This window comes from Lontra canadensis, unplaced genomic scaffold (genome assembly GCF_010015895.1).
Source record: "Lontra canadensis isolate GAN:19392208 unplaced genomic scaffold, GSC_riverotter_1.0 scaffold16, whole genome shotgun sequence".
In the NCBI taxonomy this organism is placed as follows: Eukaryota; Metazoa; Chordata; class Mammalia; order Carnivora; family Mustelidae; genus Lontra; species Lontra canadensis.
The window spans coordinates 6,526,214-6,543,681 of NW_022631010.1; the positions used below are offsets into that span (position 1 = coordinate 6,526,214).

General features: G+C 49.1%; 1 protein-coding gene and 1 pseudogene across 1 annotated transcript; both read right to left on the reverse strand.

Moving 5' to 3' along the window:
* Positions 1-5,614: 5,614 nt before the first annotated feature.
* On the reverse strand, positions 5,615-5,881 carry LOC116868737 (histo-blood group ABO system transferase 2-like). Its single transcript, XM_032859381.1, has one exon. It carries the CDS (start codon positions 5,879-5,881, stop codon positions 5,615-5,617), a length of 267 nt encoding a protein of 88 aa, XP_032715272.1.
* Positions 5,882-7,406: 1,525 nt separating this feature from the next.
* LOC116868792 lies at positions 7,407-12,915 on the reverse strand (annotated as a pseudogene).
* Positions 12,916-17,468: the final 4,553 nt, after the last annotated feature.

Genomic DNA, 17,468 nt, shown 5'->3' on the forward strand with positions numbered 1-17,468 from the left:
TCCCTTCCTCCTTTCCTTCCTTCCCTCTTTTCCCTCCCTCCCTCCTTACCCTCCCTCCACTCCCTCCCTCATGCCCTCCTTCATTCAGCAGAAGATCTGGGGCCCCTGCTTTGTACTGGGCACTGGGGCTTCATCAGTGAGCACTCCCCAAACCCACGTGGTCATGTCCACTGTGGGAGGTGACAGGGGGCAGTGCTCAGGGCTAGCAGTAGTGATGAGCACCAGGAATCTGCTCCTGAGAACAGAGGCCGGTTGCACACACACAAAAAAAAGAATAGAGAGACCCATGCTTAGCACTTCCTCTAGAAAAATCTAGTCCTGAAAAGTAAATATGTCCTAGACTTCATGCAGCGCAAGTGCTAATGGCCCATACGCCTTGATTCCTAGAAGCAACAAAGAGTAAATCATCCAGTGTCGATGGGGGTTTGTGACACAACTTTTCGGACCAAATGACAGCATTTCAGCCAACATCTCCAGGGCCTCTGAGTTTTCCCAAGGGTCTCTTTGATCCTCTGACTCTTCCATCGACCTCCTTGGGAAGCTCTGTCCTGTCGTCTTCCTTGTCTCCTGCCTTTAATGCGACCCTTCTATGGTCTCCCCTCCCCCCACCAGGGCCACCCTAGCCAGGATTCCCCATGCCCCTTGGCTGGGTGCCCACATCTCACACTGGGCTCCATGAGCCCTATGTTTTGTACAAGGCCTGTGCGCTCCCTCTGGGGTTACCTGGCATCTCCCTTGAAGCGGCCTGAATCTTCCTGCACAGGGTCTCCTCTGACAAGTCTGTGAGGCCAGCCTGTTCCCATGTCCAGTTGACCTGCTCCCAGTCCCAGTGTGAGGAGGCTGGGCCAAGAGAGGTCCCTGAGCAGAGGGGGAGTTGGGCCCGGGGACTCTGTGGGAGGAAGTGGCACAGTGAGCACCCAGGAGGACAGTGAGCATCATGGGGTCCTGGCACTCAGGCTGGCTGGGAGACCACATTCCACCAGCACTGGATCTGTCCCTAGGGCTGGAGGTTGTCAGGGTATCCACCCTCCCAGGCTGCAGGCTGGCAGTGACTGGCAGGGGAGGGGCTGGGCTAGTGCAAGAAAAAGCTCTCAGGTAGAGAGGAGGGGGAAGGCGCTCCCCCAGCAGCAGGTGCACTGGGGCAGACTGAGGGGGCATCAGCAGACAGCAGTGTCTGCAGCTGGGGGTCTCCACACAGGCCCCTTCCTGAGACTCAGCACAAGCTTGTCTGGATGACCTGTGTCCCAAACACAAAGTCTGGCCCAGGACCTCCCCTCAAGCTCCCACTCCCAATGCTTTGTACTCAGCTCAAGTGCAAGAAATGACCAGTAGTTTAGGTTGTGCTGGGCTCACAGAAACGTGATTTTTTGGCCCATGCTGTAACATTCCTGGCATTTTAAAGATCTCAGGGCTTTGATTAAAAAATGGTAGAGTGCCAGGGACCCCAGACAGCTTTCTGGAAACCTGCCTCTGTGCCTTGCAGCCCTTCTGTCCCACCAGCTCTGCTCAGAAACCCTCCAGACCACAGACCCGCGGTCTTGGGTCCTCAGACTGCCCAGATGATGTGCCTTCAAACAGCGATCCAGGTGGGGCAGCAGGACACACTGAGGATTCCAGTAACCCCCACTCCCAGAAAGTGAGGGTACTGCTGGACCAGCTGTCCGAAAACAGCGAGGTCAGGGTTCCAGGAAGACACTAGGAGCACAGGAGTAACTGAGGAGCATCTGAAGGTCAGGTAGGGACAGTGGGAATCTCGGGTGGTTTTGCCTGGGGGCAGCTCCCGTCCCCCTAAACTCTCAGTGTGATGGCTCTACTGGCGAATAGGGGAGGGACCATGCCTGGAGGACCTGTGTCTCCACTGTCAGAGGTTGCCAACTTGATCCGTGCACAGGTGGGGAAACCAGCCACACCCCCAAAGAATTTCTGGAAACAGGAGCCATCTCAGTGGCAGCCGACCTGGGAGGTCAACCTTCCAGCTGCCTGAGGTGGGATCGAGTCTCAGACCAGCACACTAGCCAGACATGGAAGAAGGAGAACAAGTTCTGCATTTCAATAGTTTCTGAGTTACTGGTTTGTTCCTATGGTTAGTATACTTTGCAAGGTCTTGAAAATGTTCTCCTCATGTTCTCTGCTGGAGAGGTTCTTGAAAAACCTCTGGTTTATAGGTAAAATCATCTGGAATTGACCTTCGTTGGCACAGCCATGCTGGGAAAAGTATGGAGTTTCCCCCAAATACTAAAAATAGAACTCCTGTAGGATCCCACTACTGGGTAGACATTTGTAGGAAATGAAGTCAGTTTCTCGAAGTAAGATCTGCACACTCTCACCCAATCTCCTCGAGGAGGGGCAACCACCCTCAGCAACAGGGCACCTGTGCGGTGCCTGAAGTCATAGGCAACCCTCCCCTGGAGGCAGGTGCCTCCCTGGGCAAGGGGCTGCCCCAGGGCTGGGAGGTCTCCACAGCAGCACATTTAATGTCCTGGATGCTAGGAGAAGAAAGAGTACAGCACCAGGCCAGTGAGGGCAGGACACACTACCCCAAATATGGCACCTTGACAAATTAAATATATAAACTGAAAGAATTTTCCATAGAGCAAAAGCAGGAAGGTCCCTCTGATACCCAGCCATCAGCTCTTCTTCCTTGAAGCAGGTCAGAATACTCCCAGGTGGTACTTTCTCTCCCCAGACCACAGGGTGGACATGCTTCTCACCAGTGTCAAGGAATTTAGGGCCACAAAGGCTATAAGAACAAACCTGGTTAAACTAACCTTAAAGTAACCTAGTTACTTTTTTTAAAAAAGATTTTATTTAATTATTTGGCACAGTAAGAGGGACCACAAGTAGGCATAGAGGTAGGCAGAGAGAGAGGGGGAAGCAGGCTCCTTGCTGAGCAGAGAGCCCAATGCAGAGCTCAATCCCAGGACCCTGAGATCATGACCGGAGCTGAAGGTAGAGGCTTAACCCACTGAGCCACCCAGGTGTCCCCCTAGTTACTTTTTGACCATTTACCGGCCCTAGCTCAAACCCCTGTGTCTCTCAATTCTTCACACATTGATTGCTTCTTTGCCTAAAACGTAGAAGAACTGTCTGCTCCAACTGCCTCTGCTGGTCTCCATGTTCTTGTGAGGTTCCCACCAAAAAAATCAATGCAGTTTGCCAGTTTTTCTCCTGTTCCTCTGTCTTTGTCAATTTCCAGACCCAGCCAGGGACCTTAAGATGAGTTGAAGAAAACTTTCCTCTCTTGCCGCCCTGGGTGGGGGGTGGTGACAGATGGAGTCAGAAAAATCCATCCCATGTTCCTGGCCTTGGTTAAAACCGCCCTCTGCTGGCAAGCAGCACAGGGCTGTGCATGGCTGGGGGAGCCAGGGAGAGGCAGGTGGAACATGTAGGAAGCTACTGACCCCCAGTGGGGGCACTTGGCCCCACTGGCAAGTTCAGGGTGTGATGGTGAGTATTATAATGGAAGCATCCTGAATATCACACCTTTCCCACCCCAGGCTTCATTATTGCTGCTCATTACTGTTGGCTTAGTGACTTTTCTGAACTAACTTTGTCCAGTCTGTGTTCTTTGCTGCGTGTGGCCACTGAATCCTTGTGCTGTTAGCTAAGTGGTCAGCCAGCGGCTGGGCAGAGAGGTCACTTGTGTTTCTGAGCTATGGCTACAGATTGGAGGGCCCCACAATCTCCTCCTCAGGTTCAAATAGTCTGCTCGAGTGGCTCATGGAACTCAGAGAAACACGTTGCTTACTGGATGACCAGTTCATTAGAAGGACAGAACTCAGGACCAGGCAGCTGGAGGCAAAGAGCAGGCCAAGGTGTGTAGCAGAGGCTCGGAGCTCCCCCACTCTCAGAGTGAAAGAGGCCTTTACCCACCTCCACTCTGACCTTCGTCTGTACTTCCTAACTGATGATGTCCCTCCTTCAGGCTCATCTCTTAAGTCAAGTCAAAGACCCAGCAGGCACCAAAACAACCCTTCAAGCAATAACCACTGCCTGACACCAGCAAGACCCCACGTGATGGACCCCAAGACAATGATTGGCTGAAACGTTACTGACCTCCTGCACCTGCCCACCTAGATTTTCCTCGTGTAAAAGCTCAGGAGTGTTTTCAGTACCTTGAGACCATGCCAGTCCTCGGCCTTCCAGGGTCAGCTGCACTGAAATACATTCCTTTCCTGTGTCACCACCATTCGTCTCTCTGCCTTTGGATCTGGGACACTGTGAAGAGTGCATTGTAGCAAGTCAAATCCCAGTTCTTCCCATCCCCAGGCTTCACTGCTGCTCCTCTCCCTGCAGTTCTGCTGTTGGCTTAGTGACATTTCTGAACTGATTTTGCCAAATCTGTATTCCTCGTTGTGTGTGGCCAAAATATTGTCTGGTCTGTGAATGCAGCGGTCCATTGTCCACTGGGTGAGATTTCCTTAAACATCTGGAAACTGCCCTCCTTCTTAAAACAAAACAAAACAAAACAAAAAACAAACAAACAAAAAACCTTCCAGTCTTTGCAGATTGGGAGGAGGGCTCTTGGTGTGTGGGTGTCAGGATACACCTTCAGCACCAGCCAGGCCTCTTAGCACTCTGTCTTGGCCTTCACTTCCTACTTGCCAAGTCTGACAATCAGCAGAGGGCAGAGCCTAGGGCCTTCTCAGGTCAGCCCGGAGCAGGCCCCCAGCCCATGCATGCAGTGTCCCAGGGGCTCGGGAATAGGTCAGAGCTTCCAGGCCGTTCTTCCCTAAAGCTTCTCATCACTCAGCCTTTCTTCCAGTGATTCTGCTTGCTTTCTATTTGCCCCAACTCTTACCCATTGCCCGAGGCAGCAGAGACTCGCATAAGCCTCTAAATGGTTTGGATATCAAATGTCCTCCAGTAGCCACGTCACTACTGGGAGAGTTGGTGGAAAGCAACAAGTCACAGAGGAATCCAAGGGTCTGGACTTGGTGTTTCCCTCTCCTGAGATAGGGACATCTGTGAAAGGAGCAGGTGACCAGCTGGCTGGGAGGGGGCAGGCACCTGACATGGACAGGACAGATGGGGTAGGTGAAGCCAAGACCCCCGAGGTATGTTCCTGGCATCTGGACTGAACTTGTCATCAAAGCTGCAGATTGGTTAGGATCATCTTCAGGCTGAGGAGGAAAATAAGGGGAGCAGAGGAGACTGAGGAGGCTCATAACAGACACACAAAAAAATTGCTCAATATCCCTCAACAGGAGGGAAATACAAATCAAAACTATGATGAGATACCACCTTACCCCAGTTAGAATGGCTAAAATTAACAAGACAGGAAACAAGTGTTGGCAAGGTTATCGAGAAAGGGGAGCCCTCTTACACTGTTGGTGGGAATGCAAGCTAGTGTAGCCACTCTGGAGAACAGTATGGAGGTTCCTCAAGAAGTTGAAAATAGAACTACCCTACAACCCAGCAATTGAACTCCTGAGTATTTACCCCAATGATACAGATGTAGTGAAATTAAGGGCCACCTGCACCCCAATATTCATAGCAGCAATGTCCACAACAGCTAAACTATGGAAAGAGCCTAGATGTATCCCTCGTTGTGTGTGGCCATTGGCCCATTGGCCACGTTGATCCCCATCACCTGGTGACAGGCCAACGTCAGTCAGTGAACCTCCACCACCAACCCCCCAAAAAAGGCCCCCAGGTAGTAAATGTCACCCTGGCCCCTGGGGATGTAGGCCTGGGACTGTGGCTGGCACTGGTAGCTGAAGTCTTCATGGGACACCCAGTAGAAACTGGGGTGCAGGGTGCCAAAGAGGGGGGACAGGCTCTCCATGCCCACATGGTCACAGAACTTCATGTCCACATCTGCACACAACAGGTCATCCACCTCATGGAGGAAATGCTGCTCACAGAAGCGGCTGACCATCGCCATGATGCTGCATGGACACATCCTGCCAGTGCGGGGCGCCAGGGACCTTCAACAGATGAGTGGATAAAGAAGATATCGTCCATGGGTTGCCTGGGTGGCTCAGTGGGTTAAAGCCTCTGCCTTCGGCTCGGGTCATGATCCCGGGGTCCTGGGATCGAGCCCCGCATCAGGCTCTCTGCTCAGCAGGGAGCCTGCTTCCTCCTCTCTCTGCCGGCCTCTCTGCCTACTTGTGATCTCTGTCAAATAAATAAATAAAATCTTTAAAAAAGAAGAAGAAGAAGATATTGTCCATATATACAAGGGAATATTTCTCAGCCATCAGAAAGGATGAGTACCCACCATTTGCACTGACATGGATGGAACTGGAGGGGATTCTTCTGAGTGAAATAAGTTAAGCAGAGAAAGACAATAATCATATGGTTTCACTCATACGTGGAACATAAGGAATAGAGCAAAGTACCACAAGGGAAGGGAAGGAAAACTGAATGGGAAGAAATCAGAGAGGGAGACAAACCATGAGAGACTTTGGACTCCTGGAACCAAACTGAGGGTTACAGAAGGGGGGATATGGGGTAGCTGGGTGACAGGTATTAAGGAGGGCACATGTTATGATGAGCACTGGGTGTTACAGGCAACTAATAAATCACTGAACACTTACATTAAAATCTACTGATGTACTATATGTTGGCTAATGAATTTAAATTTTAAAAATTAAATTAAATTAAAAAATAAAAAATAAAATCAAGGCATAACTCAGTGGGCTCCATGCTCCTAGAGGCTGAGCTAGCGGCCACAGCGAGGGCCTCTGGTGTTCAGGGGACTGAAGGTCTGGGAGGTGGCTCAGTGCACCCCTGCCCCTGAAGCCCCACGGCCATGGCAAGGTGCAGGGACTAGGAGGGAAGACACCACCAGAGGCCATCCTGGCTCCATGGCCGCTGCAGGACCACTCCCAGCCCCACCAGGCGGTGTCTGTCTAGAACCAGGAAGAAAACCTTTTCCCTTGATTGTTCTTTTTAAAGATGGTTGCTCAAGTGGGTTAAAGCCTCTGCCTTCGACTCAGGTCATGATCTCAGGGTTCTGGGATGGAGCCCCGCATCAGGCTCTCTGCTCGGCAGGGAGCCTGCTTCCTCCTCTCTCTCTGCCTGCCTCTCTGCCTACTTGTGATCTTTGTCTGTCAAATAAATAAATAAAATCTTTTAAAAAAAGGGGAGGAGAGGGGCGGCTGGGTGGCTCAGTGGGTTAAAGATGGTTGCCCAGCATTGACACAGAAAAATATCTGACATAAAACTGGAGCCGTTCACAGCTGCAAATGACCCAGGAGCTATCAAAATGTAGTGACCACAAAGAGAGGACCTTGTGTCCCCAGGCAGGCCTCCTGTGTGCGGGTTCAGCTGGGGGCCCTGGACATGCCCGTTGCAGGCAGGGCTGGGCTCCACAGTCTCCCTCGAGGGGACAGAAGTAGAAACATGTTCTGACAGCTCTGCTCAGGACAGCACCCCCCGATGGAGATGCGGATAGCCCCTTATGAGTCCCAGATGTCCTGGTTGATTCTTGGGCACGGCCTGAATCTCAGCTTCTTCATGAAGGGCGGGGAGGACAGCCCAGCCACCGCAGATCCCATATGTCCTCTGGGGATAGCACCTTGGTGGGCTTGTGGTCCAGCAGGTACCTGTTCAAGTGGCTCTCGTCACACCACACAACCTCGATCCCATTGGCCAGGTGGATCCCCATCACCTGGTGACAGGCCAAGGTCAGTTAGTGAACCTCCACCACCAATCCCCCAAAAAAGGTCCCCAGGTAGTAAATGTCACCCTGGCCCCTGGGGATGTGGGCCTGGGACTGTGGCTGGCACTGGTAGCTGAAGTCTTCATGGGACACCCAGTAGAAACTGGGGTGCAGGGTGCCAAAGAGGGGGGACAGGCTCTCCATGCCCACATGGTCACAGAACGTCATGTCCACAACCGCACACAGCAGGTCATCCACCTCATGGAGGAAGTGCTGCTCACAGAAGCGGCTGACTATCGCCATGTGCTGCATGGACACATCCTGCCAGTGCGGGGTGCCAGGGACCTCGAGGACCACCACCCTTCAACCCTTCCAGCGGGGTACATGGACTGGCAGCCCGCTGGTTGGTGATGACCCAGGAGGCGACCCTGTGTCCCATCATGATGGGCTTCTCTGTCCTCTGCAGGAACAGCTCCAGGAAGACCACCTGTCGACAGGGACAAGGGACAAGGGAGGAGGAGGGTCACTGTCAGAGGTGGTGGAAGGACCCCAGAGTTGGGGGCCATGGATGTGTGCACCTTCTTCAAGGCGACAGGCCCTGGGCTGCTGTAAGCAACAGCCACTCTCGCAGTCTGTCCTGAGCAAGTCTGCTTGTGGGACCTCCCTTCCTTCTGCTCCCAGAGAGGGAGGCCATCAGCACCCCATCATACAAAGGGGAGCCTGAGGCTTCAGAGGTGGGAAACCAACCCCACAGTCAGAATGCTGGAGCCAGGAACACTCCCCTTGTGCTGAGCTCCCAGGCAAATCCAGCAGGTGTCCTCTCCTGGCCGACCCCCTGCAGGTCCTTTCCCCATCTGCAAGGAGTAGAGCACCTTTGGGCACAGGCCTCCTTTCTGTGGCCTACAGACTGGCTAGAATTAGCAGGGCTGGCCTCCTGCCCCACTTTGCTTTGACTGCTGTCACTGGTCCCCACAGAGCTGTCTCCAACCCCATAAGGTCCTCCCTTGAAGGCTACTGGGACTCTTGCTGACAAGGTCCATCAGTCAACACTGCTATTCCTACGAGTGGTCACCCTCGAATTCCCCCAGATCAGGAATCAGGTCCAGCCCATGGGCAGGGAAGAAGAAAGAGGACCGCTGGAAGAAAAGGGGGCTTGCTTAGGTCCCAGCCATGAATTCAAGAGCGTAAGCTTCCAGGTCCAGGTCTACATCTCCTGGGCCCCCAAAAGTTGGAAGTCTTGTCTCTCTGAGGGGACCACCTGTGGGGACAACAGCTCCCCCATTGTCAGCAAGGGTGGTGAGCCCCTCCGAGACTGATTTTTTTAAAGATTTTATTTATTTGACAAAGAGAGAGACAGCTAGAGAGGGAACACAAGCAGGGGGACTGGGAGAAGGAGAAGCAGCCTCCTCGCTGAGCAGGGAGCTCAACATGGTGGGGTTCAGTCCCAGGATCCTGGGATCACGACCTGAGCCAAAGGCAGATGTTTAATGACTGAGCCACCCAGGTGCCCTGAGATGGATTTTTGCACACAGACACTAAGGCTACTTCCCTGTGCCTGCCCCATACCTGGCAGCTTAGTAAATTGCTCACACAGGGAAAGTGAGCACTACATTTAAATTGGGGGCAAGGCCAAACACAGCCAGCAGACATGAGTCAGGTCACCAGGGGGCAAGTCCAGGTCCAGCCAACAGGGTAACAGGCCAGGATTGAAGCAGAGGGAGAGAAGAGTGTTCCTGGCAGAGGGCAGAGAGAATGTAAAGGCCTGGAGTCAGGCCCAAGGCACGTGTGGGATGACCACACACCTGGGAGGCCCACGGGGGTGGGGGGATATGGTGGGAGAGGAAAGGCTGGGAAGAACAAGCAGCTGGGGAGTGGATCACATAGAGGCTCAAAGTTTATGTCCTGAAAAGATCACTCTACTGGTTACTGGAGAAGAATGGACTCTGTACAGCTGAGGACAGGAAAACCCTAACCCTAACCCCACCCTAACCCTAATCAAACGTCACGCTCAATTTTTAGGACTGACAGCTCTACTCTGTCCATCATGCTGGCTTTCACTCTTTGCTCAGTATTGTACTGAGAGTTCTACCCAGAACAATATGGCAAGAAATAAGGAATCCACATGTGAAAGGAAATACTAGAACTAAGTCTATTCAGAGACCAGAGATGGCATCATCTTATATACAGAGTTGCCTAAAGAATCAACAAAAAATGATTACAGCCAGTTCCCTAATTCTGCAAAGTTACAGGACAAAATATCAATACACAAAAATCTCTCTTATTTGTACACGCTAGCAATGAATCATCCAAAAAGGAATTTAAGAAAATAATTCCATTTTAAGGAATATCATTGACAAAATACGTAGGACTAGATGTAATCAATGTGTACAGCTTGTACACCAAAAATTACAAAACATTGCGGAAAGAAAGTAAGGGAAACCTAAATAAATCTGAGGATACCCCATGGTAATGAAAAGACATACTACTGATAAGATGGCAACAGTACACAAAGCAATGTGGAAATTCAATGTGTCCCCAAGAAATTTCGCAAAGGCCTTTGGGAAGAAGTGCACAAGCTAATCATAACAGTCATATGGAATTTTAAGGGACCGTAAGATAGCCAAAACTATCCTGAAAAAGAAAATCAAAGGTAAAAGGTCACACTTCCAAAGTTCAAATCTTAATACAAAGCAACAGTAAATAAAACATTGTGATACTGTTGTAAAGGTATGCATACACCCTGAAACAAATAACACATTATATGTTAATTAGTTGAATTTAAATTTTAAAAATTTTTAAATAAATAAAATAAAATAAGTTTTTAAAGTATGCATACAGATCAGTGGAATTTAACTGAGAGCCCAGAAATAAACCCCTTCATCTATGGTCCACTGAATTTTGACAAGGGTGGACAACATTACACTGAGGGGACAGAATGGTCTTTTCAACAAAGGGGGTAGACAATCCACTATCCATGTACAGAGGAATGGCACTGGACCCTTACCTCACACCACATATAAACATTAATTCAAAATAAGTTAAAGGCTTAAATGTAAGAGGTAAAATTATAAACTCTAGAAGAAACAAATGGGGATAAATCTTCATAACCTTGGATTTAACAATGTTTTTAGATCTGACACCAAAGCATAAGAAGGGAAAGAAAAAAATAGATAAAATAATATCCTCAAAATTAAAAATCTGTGCCACGTGCCTGGGTGGCTCAGTTGGTTAACCATCTTGACTCTTCATTTTGGCTCAGATCATGATCTCAGGGTCATGAGATTGAGCCCCACGTCAGGCTCCACACTGAATGTGGGGCTTGCTTAAGATTCTCTTTCCTTCTCCTTCTGCCCCTGTCCACTTGCACACTTTCTCTCACTCACTCTTAAAAAAGAAATGTAGGGGCGCCTGGGTGGCTCAGTGGTTAAAGCCTCTGCCTTCGGCTCGGGTCATGATCCTAGGGTTCTGGGATCGAGCCCCACATCAGGCTCTCTGCTCAGCAGGGAGCCTGCTTTCCTCCTCTCTCTGCCTGCCTCTCTGCCTACTTGTGATCTCTGTCTGTCAAATAAATAAATAAAATCTTTAAAAAAAAAAAAGAAAGAAATGTAAAAAATTTAAAAACATTTGTGCATCAGAAGATACTATCCAGAAAGTGAAAAGACCCCAGAATGAAGGGAAATATTTGTAGATTATTTATCTAATAAGACTCTGTTGCCCAGAATATGTAAAGAGCTTTTACAACTCAACAAAAAGACAATCCCATTTTTAAAATGGATGAAGGACTTGGATAGACCCTTCTCCAGAGAAATCATACAAATGGTGAGTAGCACATGAATAGATTTTAAGCATCTTTACTCTTTATGGAAATGAAGATTTAAACCAGTTTGATGCCCTTTTACACAAGTAGAATCACTATGATCAAGAAAACTAAAAATAAGAGGATGTTGAGAAACTGAAACCCTTAAACTCACTTGTGAAAAATGGTGCAGTCTACATGTAAAATAGTTTGGCATTTACTCAGATAGATCAAAGCAGAATTACCATATGGTTCAACAATTGTACTCCTAGATATATACCCCCAAAATTGAAAACACTGGTTCAAACAAACAAACAAACAAACAAAAATGTACAAGAATATTCATAGCAGCAGTGTTCACAATAGGCAAAAACCAGAAACAATGCAAATGTCCATCCATGGGGAAAAGGATAAACAAAATGAGGTAGATCCATAAATGGCCATCTTGTCCTGTCCTATGAAGGAATGAAGTAAAATAGTTCATTTGTGGGGAAAAAATATGGTGGTTCCTTAAAATATTAAACACAGAATTCCACTGCAGCCTATATGGCCCCAAAAATTGAAAGTAGAAGTACCCATATTCAAAGCAGCACTTCTCACAACAGCCAAAAGGTGGAAGCCACCCAAGTGTCCACTGACAGATAAATGGATAAACAAAATGTGGTTTATAACCATAGAACATGATTCAGCCTTAAAAATGAAGAGAGTTCTGGGGTGCTTGGGTGGCTCAGTGGGTTAAACCTTTGCCTTCAGCTCAGGTCATGATCTCAGTGTCCTGGGATCGAGCCCCACATCAGGCTCTCTGCTCAGCAGGGAGCCTGCTTCCCCCCCACCCCACCTGCCTCTCTGCCTACTTGTGATCTCTATCTGTCAAACAAATAAATAAAATCTTTTTTTTTTTTAAATGAAGGGAGTTCTGACACAGACTACAACATAGGTTGAATCTGGAAGTCATTACACTGAGTGAAACCAGCCAGTCACAGAAGGAGAGATACTTGTGATTCCACTTGGATGAGGTGTCTGGGACACAACACTGGATGTGGCTACAGGAGACCGAGAGGAAAGGATCATAGGGAGTTGATGTTTCATACATACAGGCTCCCTCGGGGAGAATAAGAAAGTTCTGGAGAATGATGTACAACTGTGGGAGCTCAGCTAAGGCCAGAGAATTGTGTACCTGAAATGTTTTAAGGCGTCAATGTTCTTAAGTTCAGTCACTGTGAAAAAGTGATTGAAGGACTGACGCACATCACAATGTAGATGGACACTGAAAACAGCCCCAGTGACATAAGCCATATAGAAATACCACTCCAGCTGAAGCCATCTGTGCTCCTTAAGTCCATCAAGGTTACCCAAATAAGGGAAAGTCCTGGAAGAAGTTCCAGAAGAAAACTGGATCTGAATGGAGAAGACATTTCAGACCATTGGGGCAGGTGGTAACAGTTGAAGTGGGCCTGTGCTCTGGGTTCAAATGTGGAAACCATCATGATTTCCTCACTTGGGGTTCCATGGTGGTTCCACGGGACAGTGTCCCTATTTGGGGTAAAATGCACCAAATAGCCTGGGTGAAGTGGCAAACGTGGTAAAGAAATGACAGTTGGGGAGTCTGAGTGTGGAGATAAAGCATATTTGTGCTGCTGTGACAAGTTACTGCAGATTTGAAATCACCGCAGAGTAAATGACTTTTCCAAACATCCACATTAGCGCCACGTCACAGAAGCAGAGAGGACATCAGACTCCAGAATGGAGGCCAAGCCCTCCCAGATCCAGTTCACCCACCGTGGACAGGCCACTTGCCCTTGGAGGAGGCCACATGTTAGCAAGAGACTCGTAGGAGGATTAAATCAGGCGCTCCTGTGTCTTGGGTGCAGTGGAAGCAGTAGGATTCAGAATTCCAATTCTGCATAATGCTCAACCACAGCCTGGTTAGAACTGTGACAAGGCAGGAAGGGAAGCCTCAGTAAAGTGGACTGGGGACGCCAGAAGGGGAGGCTGGAAGGGGGCGCCTGGCGCTCAGTGCCCGTTACAGACCCCACATTAGAATCCCCCACAGGAGGGACTCATCCATTCCCAGGCCCCACAGGGGAAACTGGAGGGTCCATCTCCTACAAGAAATTCCGCAGCTCAGCCATTGAGAATCCTCCATCACCCCAAGCCCCTGCCTTTCTCCAGTGGACTTTCTTTCCAAGCAACCCTTCCAACTTCTTCCTCCTCTGTGAAATAATGTTCCTCTCCTTTGTTTCTTGCACTTGTCTGTGATGGGACTAGCTTGCTCAGCCCAGATTGCCGTTCTCTGCTATTCCCAAATAAACCCATTTTGCTGGTCAAATAACTGGCAGTTTTGAGTTTAAAGTGAACAGAACTAAAAAGTTCAAGAAATTTGCAAGGAAAAAAAATCAATCTACATGAATCAATTGCATTTCTATGTGCTCCGAAGGAACCATCAGAAAGAGACTATGGGGGCACCTGGGTGGCTCAGTGGGTTAAAGCCTCAGCCTCAGGTCATGATCTCAGGGTCCTGGGATTGAGCCCCACATTGGGCTCTTTGCTCCACAGGAAGCCTGCTTCCTCCTCTCTCTCTCTCTCTCTGCCTACTTGTGATCTCTGTCTGTCAAATAAATAAAAATCTTGAAAGAAAGAAAGAAAGAAAGAAGAAAGAAAGAAAGAAAGAAAGAAAGAAAGAAAGAAAGAAAGAAAGAAAGAAAGGAAGGAAGGAAGAAAGAGCCTATGGAAAACAATCCCATTTACTACTGCATCCAAAAGAACAAGATACCTAGGAGTCCCCTGAACCAAGGAGGTGACAGACTTGTCCTCTGACAGGCCATGAGACATTGATGACAGACATGGAAGGAGACACACGGAGACAGGAAGACACGCTGTGTTCAGGGAAGAACCAACACTGGGAAAATACCTGCTCTCCCCAAAGGTGTCTACAGCGTCCACGCTGTTGCTCCCGAACTTCCAGACTCTGGACCAACACTGAAGCAGGTGTGAACACAGGAAGGACCCTGCAGGGCTGAGGCGGGGGGAGCACGAACACCCAGCTGGCATCCACTCCCTGACTGCAGACTGTCTGAGGAGCCCCAGGAACCGAATCCGCGTGCGTGCACACAAACACAGATGCAGGATCCAGGGCGCGCATCCAAGCCCAGAAAGGGGAGACCCCACAGACCCTCTCACAGCACCATGGGAGGCCACATCACCACACACAAAACCACAGAAGCCCCAGTGTCTACACCGCGTGCCCTTCCTCCATGGGGTCCTGAGACCATGCACCCCCTCGCCAGTCCCTGCTCAGCCTGCTTCTCCTCACCTTCTCCTCCAGCGGCAAGTCCTGGTGGGGGGGCTGGACTGCTGTCAGTGTGGACGTGGCCCCACGTCCTCCACAGTGGATCCTGTCAGTGTGGATGTGGACCCATATCCTCCCTAGCTTGTCCTATCAGCGTGGGAGCGACTCCAGGTCCTCCAGAAGTCTCCACAGTGGGTCCTGAGGAGGCCAGGCTCCTGTCCCACCTACAGCTGCCCAGGCCAGGCTCAGGGTGGGAGCGGGGCCCTCTGCAGGCAATGGGGACAGAGCAGGACTAGGGGAGCTCACCTTTCAATGGAAGCACCTGCTCCCTGGGGTCCAGCTGAAGCCATTTCATTCTGGAAATTCAAACTGCATGGAGCCCAGTACGCCCAACTTCTCCAAAAATAGCTAAAGAACAATGAATTGGAAACAATATGGAACGACAACAGTCCCTGACCCAAACGGTGGCACTGAACATGACCCTGGCTCTGACGCAGACCCACACTCTGACCTCAACTTGTTCTCAATCCTGGCCCTGTCCCCAGTCCAAGACCCTAACCCTAGCCCCCAACCCAAACAGTGTTCATGAGAATCAAAAGGTAGAAACTGCAAATATCCATCAACAGTGAACGCATAAACAAAGTGTGGTGAAGGGTTTGAATTTGGGTTCATGTTCAGGTTTCAGTCAGAGTTCTAGATCAGGCTTTGGGTTTAGGGTCAGGGTGAGGATTTAGAGTTAGGGGCAAGGGAACAGTTAGAGTTTAGGGCTTTAGGTTTATGATTTAGGGTTTAAAACTCAGAGCTTCTGGGATAAAGTTCAAGGTCAAATTTGGGGTTTGGGTTCATGCTGGGATTTGGGTTCAGTCAGGGTTCATGGCTCAGAGTTCTGGTTTAGAGTTTGGGTTCATGCGTCAGGGCTTGGATCCAGGGCTCAGGTTCAGAGTCAAGGCTTCAGGTTCAATTTCATAATTGGGATTCAGGGTTCCAGTTTGGGCCTTAAGGTCAGGTTAGGTTTCAGCATTAAAGTTAGAGGTTAAGGTTAGGTTTAGGAATGACACATTCTCTTCAGTTGTCATCATGGACACAAAATTTCTATAGGAAGTTTCTAAATCTGAAATGTACTTCATCTGGGTGTCAGGAGCTGGTTTAGAATTTAAGATCTCGGTAACTCCCTACCGACATCATTCTGATCCTAGGGTCTCCCAGTCACCCAGAATTCACTTTTGTCTTGGCTCAAACATACCCTTGGCAGAGAAGGGCGAGCTGCTGCCAAAGTGGGATGATTTCACAGTGGCGGAGATGAGAAACCAAATATTGTGGAACTGTTCATGGAAAATGAAACAGAAGACAAATAATTGGTCGACTCCTGATTCTTCCACAATAACAAAGACCAAACTTCCAATAGAATCTGATAATCTTCCCTAGGTACTCATTACCAGTACCGAAAAAGGGCCCCCTCCCCTGCTTTATTTTTTTTTTTAAGATTTTATTTACTTATTTGACAGACAGAGATCACAAGTAGGCAGAGAGGCAAGCAGAGAGAGAGAAGAGGAAGCAGGCTCCCCGCAGAGCAATGAACCCAATGTGGGGCTCGATCCCAGGACCCTGGAATCATGACCCAAGCCAAAGGCAGAGGCTTTAACCCACTGAGCCACCCAGGTGACCTCCCCTGCTTTAAACTAAGAATCACAGCAGGATACTTCCTACTTTGTGTCAAAAATAAAATTCTATTATTTGGCTGTTTCAGTACAATTTGTGGAAGCACTGACATTTTCCCTTCTCAAATCCTCATCGACACACGGGTAAAATGCAGGCAATGTTGTAATGCACGAATACCAAGTATAAGGAGGGCTATTAGAAGCAATAAAAAGGTATTGAATATGAAACTCAGAAAAAGCACGCTTTATGGGCAGTTAATGAGGATCTCTAACCATAAGATCTAACATCTCATCCTATAGAATTCACCCGTAAAAATCATCAATCACTGGGACGCCTGGGTGGCTCAGTCAGTTAAGCCGCTGCCTTAGGCTCAGGTCATGATTCCAGGATCCTGGGATTGAGTTCTGCATCAGGCTCCTTGCTCGGCAGGGAGCCTGCTTCTCTCTCCACCTCTGCCTGCCACTCTGCCTGCTTGTGCTCATGCTTTCGCTCTCTCTCTGTCTGATAAATAAAATCTTTTTTAAAATCTCATCAATAACAATAGCCTGCTGACCACCATAACCACCTCACCGTTGACCTCTAGGCTTGTAATACACACTCTAACCGCTAGAGACATACTTTTCAGCAGCAGAATGGGACGTGCCCTCTCCCCGGTGAACCAACTCTTAGAGTGAAGCCAAACAAATCCCATTCCTTGGAAATCCCAGCCATTAGGACAAAGTCACAGAAACCACACCCAGAACTCAATAAAGGACAGACACCTCATGAAGCTGATGCTGCAGATTACCACCACTCCCAGGAAGTAACACTACAGTGGATTCCAGATCTGTTCCCTTCCCAGGATTACACGGGGCACTGCATTTCCAATACTCCATCCTCAGAACAAAACCATGAACTGTCTTCCTCAGTCCTGTGTGCAGGCTCACAGTGAGCCCTGTGAAAGGTGTCTCAAGACACCTTCTTGAGAGCACTCAGCCTCTCACGCCTGTCCTAGCAGATGGAGGGTGCTGCTCTCCCCAACTTCCCTACCAACTAGAGAATACTTGGAACAAGTCTTGCCATACTCCATGCAACAGGTATAGTCTTCATCTGCAAAATGGTAGATGGTGAAACAC